General features: G+C 38.4%; 1 protein-coding gene across 1 annotated transcript; it reads right to left on the bottom strand.

Moving 5' to 3' along the window:
- Positions 1-259: 259 nt before the first annotated feature.
- Positions 260-8269, bottom strand: LOC121729363. Its single transcript, XM_042117843.1, has 10 exons — positions 8155-8269; positions 7432-7678; positions 6905-7038; positions 6394-6534; positions 5869-5988; positions 3360-3449; positions 2663-2810; positions 2012-2145; positions 1501-1653; positions 260-764 (listed from the first exon to the last, which is right to left on the bottom strand). Exons 1-10 carry the CDS (start codon positions 8252-8254, stop codon positions 616-618), a joined length of 1416 nt encoding a protein of 471 aa, XP_041973777.1. The 5' UTR covers positions 8255-8269; the 3' UTR covers positions 260-615.
- Between the last annotated feature and the right edge of the window lie 262 nt (positions 8270-8531).

Raw genomic sequence — 8531 nt, 5'->3', positions numbered from 1 at the left:
AAATTTAATATACATATAATAACTATCCAATTATAGGCACTTTAAGAGGTTCTACTTAAAATTCTGTTCTGTAGTATGACCAGTGTCAACTCAAAGATTGGGTAAATTGCTTAAATATAGAATTTGCTCACCTAGCAGCAATTTTAAATTATTTGGCGTTAAAAGACCCCATCAAAAACCTAATAATTTGACAGAAATGTAAGAATAAAACAAAAATTCCAATAAATAAATAACTTAATTCTATTATTATTAATTTACATCGATTATAATAAATAACTCTTGTGCGCCATTATTTTTAAGTAATGGTTTACAGTCAAAACGGTAGCCCTCAAGTCACAGAACGCACACGCACATAACTTTGGAGAACAATGCAGTATCACAGCCGGAAACTTGTCTCTGTGTTGCACTCTAGAACACGCTTGAGTAGCTGTATGTTTGTGCTTCTGCAGGCTTAGCATTACAACATTAGAAACGGGAAAGAATGGACATACTGACAGATTTTAGTGACAAAATGTCCGATTTCCTTTGTCAATCTGTCAATTTGTCTATTCTTTCGTAGAAAAAAACCCTTTCTATAGTGGCCATGCTATGCCTGCTGATATCAGAATGTAGAGGTTAGGAGAGGATGTCATCAGCGTTGAGGCTGGCGAAGGCGTGGTCTGCCAGCGGCTTGAGGAAGTCCCGCAGCGCCTCCTCCATGGGCCCCTGTAGCTCGCCCGACAGCTCCTTCCAGTTGTCGTTCAGGAATTTGTTCATCATGCTCCCTGGAAAAAGCAGGATAAAGGAGATTTAGCCGAGCTGTTAAAGATGGGTTTGTCAGTCGATAGTTTATATATTAGAAGTTAGAATTTGCTTGTATGGAATTAGACGCTCGCGCTTGCGAATACTTGTAGTCAAAACATGAATGAATTAAAAATTTGATAGTAATTCGCATGAACAAAATTCAAAAAATGCCTACAGAGTTTGATATAACGCATTGAAAACTGATTTGATTCATGCGGCGCTTAAAAAAAGCATCATAGTATAATGCTTTTTTATATATTATCTAATTATCTTATGGATGTGATTTATGTCATGTCATGAGGTTAATTGAAGTAAACAGGTTAATTAATGGCAGGCGCAGTCCGAAGGGGGGGGTCACAGGGGACATGACCCCCCCCCAAATTTAAGGTACAATTGAAAAATCTCAAAAACTTGCCAAATAATAAAAGGAAATTTCTAGCTATCCCCTAACCACCACTGCGTCCGACCTTAGGCAGCTGTCAACCCAGAACCGTCCGAGGGCGCAGATGAAAAAAATATATTTGTGTATTGACTATAGTGATTACCCCCCCCCCCCCCCCCCCAATTTCAGGCTGCGACCGCGCCTGATTAATGGACACTTTACTCTAAAGCTTGACATTCGTAGATTAAATAGACGGTGGATCATCTTTTTACAGCCAGGCATAACAACATCCTACTAGGTACTAGCACCAATCGACTTCTTCTTCATCTACTAACCCAGCTCATCATCGCCTCCAAACAAGTTCTCCAGCTCCATAGAGGCGGCGTCCACGGCGAACTTGACGTCCAGGCTGGTGCATGCCAGAGCGTCCACGCCCGTCTTCCGCGGGTGCCTGCCCAGGATTATCGTCACTGTTGCGTCTATGTCATCTAGAAATAGAGGATAAGGATTTGAGACTGCAATAAAACGCTTAGAAATGAATCATTCAAAATTGGACTTTACTACAAAAGATAAATAAGGAGTTGACATTCCTGTATGTGTACGAGTTAGGTCAAAGGATCTTATAAATGTAAAAATCATTGTTGGTCTTATCAATTGTTACGAATATAAATAAATAAATATTTAAACAGTGAATAACTATACAAAGTCAGCTTGTCTTTGTCCGCACCACAGATTGAAAAAGACACGCGACGGACAAAAACAACGAATAGAGAATTGTTAAATGCTGCTCTAATTTCTTTATTAGTTTAAAGTGTTATAAACTACACAAAGAATAAGATATCTTACTATATTTAGCAGTGAATTTTCCTTCTCCCTCTATCGGCAGCATGAGCAGCTGTCCCTTCAGCTTGTAATTTCCTCTCATCCTCAGCTCTGGGATGTGGAGTTTAGCTACCACCCTGTGCTTTGAACTGTCCACGCTGAAAAAAAAGTAAAACTAATAAAAATTGTATAGATTGTTGAAGATGTTACAAATTGAACAACACCTCATTTCACACCATCGGATCAGAAGTTTAGGCGCCATAATAGAACAACACAAAGTACTTATAATTATTATGCAAATCTCGACTGCTTTCACCATAGTCTGGCAAAGACTACGACTACCGACTTATTACTATTATTATTTTTAACAAGATACTAAGTAAGTGCTCAGGCATTTAGCGCCTGAGAAAATTATAAAATACTCACTAGCGCCGTTGCTAGTAAACAAAGTACTGTAACTATATAACAATGCAACATACTTTTGATGAGAAGGAGTGTATGGAGTAGCAGATTTTCTAATGCAACTTACGAAGGTGCCTGCATAATATTAAAAGTTACTTATTTTATGAGTATAGTCAATACTAAATGTACGGACACTGTTTAAAAATTTTGTACGTTGAGTACCTACAATATCTTGAAATAGTGGAATATAGTAGAATATCTCGGATGACTTACTCGACATGTTTGATCTTCATCCGGGAGGGTCCCCAGACGGTGACGTCAGAGTAGCTGGACTCCACCGAAATCGGTCCAGCCGACTGCTTGACAAACAGCGACGGTACTAGCAGCGGCTCGCATGGTGGTATGTCGTATTGAGGCACTCCTGGAGAGTTGATAGTTAGTGAGACATATACATAGTATGAAGGAAATCTTAAATGGATTCCGACTGACTATGGACGTCATACGTGATCACCCGGGGCTACCAAATTAAAACCTAAGGTGTCTTCTTTTCTGCTTGTAAGTCCGTCGGACCCAAGAGATAATAGCAACGGTATTTTTTTCGAAAGGGTCTAAGCTACTGGTCTGCATAGGACCATGGTAATTTAATCGTGGCTATTACTAGTCTGTTGCTAGTTGGATTGGGAATAAACAATGAGGGGGCCCGGCCCCCGCCCCTAAATTCACACGTGTGATATTCTAATTGGGCAATATTGGGGAGAGCTACGAAAATAAGCTATTTTTATCTGACGTGGAGATAATAGCAACGGTAGACGCAAACAGACCAAAGTTAATTTTAATCTAAAGGTTTTACTGCAGCACTCATAGTTTAACATTAATTACTTAAGTAAACGTAATTAATTTAAAAAAATTGACATAAGCTCCATACATTACCTATCTGTCAAACTCTTCATTAAATGATCTTATTAATTACCTGTGGATAGCTGCGGTATCAGTTTATTGAGAGCATCCTTCAGGCAGCGGCCGAGCGCCTTCTCCTCGCGCGGACACACGAATGTACCGACTGAAAAATACAATTTTTACTATTGCCCCTATCACTTTAGTTCTCATTAGCCAGGACTAACGATGAAAAACCCGTTGAAATAATAGCAGGGGTACCCGAGGAACAAGCTAAACAGTCATGCGACCCGCGAAATAAATCACAAGAAAGATAAAGTAGCAATATAAAACAAAAGCATCGTATTGTTCTTATGTATTAGAAAGATAATTTATTTTTCTATTTTCACAATGCATTATTTTTCTATTTTCTCAATTCTGGCTTATGAAGAACTTATCACAAATAAATAGTGTTAAAGTATTAGAAGTAGTAACTTGTGTTAGTCCATCGAGCTTGCTTGTAGCCATATTAATAGAAGCTTAGTTTTGACATTATACTTGACTTACTTAATTAGCATTACTTTTGGCTATAATTTTACTATTTTCGATTTACATATGACTAGATGACTCCCTCAACTCCGTTGCGACAAAATTCGTTTATCATGCGGGAACCGTACATTTTTCCGGGATAAAAACTATCCTATGCCCTTTCCCGGGACTCAAAGTATCTCCATTTAACAAAATCGGTTCAGTGGTTTTAGCGTGAAGATGTATTTTTTCAAACGGATACAATTTCGTATTTATAATATTAGTATGGAATATGGATATAATGTATTGTAAGATGATACAATTATATTCATTTTAACTTACAGTTGATCAACCCCTTCTCCTTTTTCCCGAACACGTGACCACTCACAGATAAAAACAGACACACAAACTTCCACATGTTGAACGGAAAAAAAACTAAAAAAATCTCCACGAAGGTTTCTTATATAAATTATTAGATAATCAGTTAATCACAGACGTGCTGATTAGGTTTTGATAATGATTTTGTAATATTTATCACGATTTTGTCACGTCTGGTGATATTGCAAAATCTATCGTATGAGAGAGGCAAGACGATATTTCAGTGTTGCTCTCAAAGTTACAACATTTCAGCAGTCTATAATTAAACTTAAAATTTTGTATTCTTTACTGTTCAAAGTTATTTCAAGCGAAAGTTTTGTTTTGTTCGTTTGACATAAACTGCACAGAAATTAACAAAGTAAGTGTTATATTTCAATAGTGGTACTTGTACCACTTTTGAAACTCCGTATTAAATATTATAATTCTCGTGTCGCTATAGTACCTAAGCCGAAAGAGGGTGGATAGTAAAAAGTCACGCGACCAAGAAAAGTTTATATGGAGAATCAAATCTTTTTTTGCGAATTTTCAAAAGTCGTAAAGCAAAAGTCGTTCAGAGTGACCCCCTGATTCAACCCCTTTCGGCTTACTATAATACCACTTTTGAAACATTCCTGCATATATTATCATCTGGCATATATCATCTGGCATCATGCTTTAATATGGCTTTCTGCTTTAACACACTGACCGAGGACGAGCCCTTATAAGGTCCAGCCCTCGTAATAGATGTTCTGCATCACCGCTCATTACTAATTCGCTCAATATTTATTTCGAACTGGTTCTAAGTAAGCCACGATGTCGCCTTACCTTACGTCATTATTGCATCAATGACACTAAAACTGATTTAGAACCTTAATTCTTCTATGTTAGAGCTTAAAATATTTTGATTATATGCTTCTGGAGAGCAAATATTCATTTTCAACCCTATGCACTAGTGCACTAGTGAGCAGAATGTTTTATTCGTCGTGTTGCTGTGCATAGTTGCATTACTCAGAATAGCAAATGTGACCGGGAAGATATTTGGTTGCGAAAATTTGACTTTTAGTGACCTTTGAGGAGGTTGCAGTTCATTTGTCAACACTAGAAATTATAATTGTAGATATTGTATTATCATATTTAGTAAAACAATACCAAGTGTATACGTACAATATTTTATTAAAAATCAATAAATTTAATAAATTACAAGTCAATACCTCATGTTCACATAAATGCATACCTAACTTATTGTTAACGTTAACAAATTTAAAATAAAATACTCCATAAGCACTAACTTAACAAACAATAACTTTTAATGATGTGATAAGGAGAAAAAGAGTCACCGAAACTATAATAAGTTTTTGACATGGTGAAAAAGGCGTTAAGGTTATGTACACTACATTACGGGCCGCCCATTCAACCAAATAACCTATTAATACTAATCTATATTTAGACGTCCATATAAACCGATCGCATATTTGTCAGCACTGTATGAGCCGAACGCACCGCATAGTACACGCAATGCAGCGCATACGGAGCGGACGAATGTGCGAGGTTTCACATCATTTTATACAACGAATTCTAAAATGCGACGCGTTCGGTGCGTGCGTGCTGATAAATGAGCGATCGCCCATAGATGGAAAGCGAGAAACCATATTTGTGTGGAAGCGCCCCATGACGTCGCAGATGACGTCACTAGTTGGGGAAGACCATGTTGGGGGGTATGTGCTTGAGGAACTTATTGGCCACGTCCTCCAGCACCATGGACAGCGCCGTCTCCACTGCCGGCTGGATCTCTTTAGCGATCTCCGCCGAGTGCATGTGTACTATGTGGTCGGTGATCATCTCTGAAACGAGAAACTATACTTTGAGCATGTAGTTCAATAGCTGCATTCTATTCCGGAGTGCACAAACGAAGAAGTCGCATGTATACTGAAGCTGGCTAGATATAATTGAAACTATTGATGAAGAATCAATCAGCATTTACAATATTTTATTAATTTTTCTTACTGTTAAACCTACTTCTTTAGTGTTCAAGAACGCAAAGCTTTACAAGTCTACCTCGAAGTCTGAATGCTGTAACATCTAGCGATTTCTGCAAGGCTTCAGCTTGAAGTGCAGACAGCAGTATCAATATTACATTGAAAATTTTATTTCAATTACCTTAATGGCTGATAATATGGTATTACCAGAGTTAAAATGACTTCAAACACACTAAGTATACAGTTAGCACATAGTGCTATCACCCTTACCCATTTCACCAGTAGTGGAGTGAGCCTCCATGAGTTTGGCAGCGAGCGGTCCGCTGCACCGCAGTTTGACGTTGGCGTCGCGGATCACCATGCGCTTGTGGACCCTGGCACCGACCGCGTCCAGCGCCGCTGAGCAATCAGCTACAAAACACATTGATTTATTTTGAAACGTATGTATTATCAGTGACATTGAACTAGAGGCAAATGTCCAACCCACCCAAGAGATCATGAATAATACTTAGGTACTGGACAATACCCAAACAAATAACATCGCATCGCAGCGTAAGAGCATCAACAGTATTGTTCACTTACGACTTACGAGTGAATGAGAATAATGTCTAACTTGGACGATAAGTCGTTAGTTGGTAATTATGATGACATGATCAGTACTTACTGAAGTTATTTTTAAGAAGATTAGCTACTTAAATGCCTAACTTAATGAAAAAAGAACTGATGCTCTGATGAGTAACTTTATGATAACATAAGGACTTTGTAACGATAATCAACTTACTGAAGTTGGCCTTGAGTTTCCCTGTGGACTCGACGGGCAGCATCTGGAAGTCACCGATGATGACGTACTCGGCGGCTATCAGCAGGTGCGGCAGGCTGATGTTGGCCGTCACGCGCAGCTCCTCAGGGAACACGCTGGAATTGGTCACCAGTTAGCGGCAGTAAAACTTTCAGATTGCTAAAGTGAAGGAAGTAATATCTACCAATAACGGTCATAGGCTGCCAATAATGTGTCACCAACCAATAACATGAACCAATCCTATATATGGTAGATATTTTTATGAACAGCGTGTTCTCGTGGTGCTACACTGATTTCGATCAAATTTGGTATCCAGGATACACTTTATGTCTCAAAAAAGGATATAGGATCATTTTATCCCGGAAAATTTACGAAACCGTGCCATAAGCTATTTTAAGCGCAACATATCAATTTTCGATTAATTTTGGTTGTAATTTGGTGGTAATTTGGTTTTTAGGTTTTTTAATAAATTCTTTTATTCTTTAAAAAATTAATTTGATGATACTTACTCCAACTTATTGAAGGTGTAGTTAGTGAGTCCATGCAGGGAGATATCTGATAGCCAGGCATCGTACTTGAACCTCATCTGTGGCATATTATGTTGCCGCAGCCGTATGCTGGGCACGTTCAGGGGTTCCAGAGGTTGTATGCCAAACGCGGGTATGCCATGTGCCAGAAGCAGCCTGCCCTGTTCTGCCACCCGCTTGATACATTCTGCCACATTGGGATCGCTGTAGTGGCAGACCGGCTTCTTTGCTGAGGGTACACAATAAAGTTTTTTTCTCGTGAATAATAATAATAAAATAAAGTCCAGTATCTACAATCTTATTTCGTATATTCCTTCAAAAGAAAGGATTGTCAATTGTAAGGCTTTTTAATTTGAACCCTTCCAGTTCTGATGTTATTTTCTTAGTTCTACAGACCTGCATGTTTTCACCAACCGCCTCCTAACGCTAAGTGGTCCTCTAGCAGACATGAAGGGTACATATCCTTCAAGATTTCACCAATTTTTGTGTGTCACGTTCGTCCTTACGGCGTAAGAACTTTTGCAAAACATTACTTTTTTTTAAATGTGTTTGTTTTAAGAGATATTTGACCCGCAAAGATCGCTAGGGAACACTTAGCGTTAGGAGACCGTTGGTAAAAACAGGCATTAGGATTCATTTTCAGCTCCTTCTCAAATCAGTAGTTCTTTTACCAAAAATACGTACTAAGACTTCAAAGCACCTTACCTAATTCCTCAATATTTTCAGTTCCATTGTGTTCTGGGACTCTCCTCGCGTACGACTCACACACAGAAACGATTAACAAAAACTTAACAAACACCAACATCTCGTTCAGTCTGAATTAGATCTAAGAATGCGAGCGATCAAGAGTGCATTTATAATATGTAAACTGGACTCAAGTATGAGCCATACGTGGAAAGTATTTAGCCTCGTCCTGAGGTCTACAGGACATTCATCATGCGTTTGTACTATAGGATCAATATTATCATCAACAACTATCATGAACTACTCAATTTTGGAAATAACTTGTAAAGTTAAGTGCAGTAGTCTTAGTTAGCTGTAAACGGCCTTGAGAAAAAATATTTTCAGACATGATCTTTCAA

This window comes from Aricia agestis, chromosome 8 (assembly GCF_905147365.1).
Source record: "Aricia agestis chromosome 8, ilAriAges1.1, whole genome shotgun sequence".
NCBI classification, from domain to species: Eukaryota; Metazoa; Arthropoda; class Insecta; order Lepidoptera; family Lycaenidae; genus Aricia; species Aricia agestis.
This window is presented reverse-complemented; position numbering and strand designations above follow the sequence as displayed.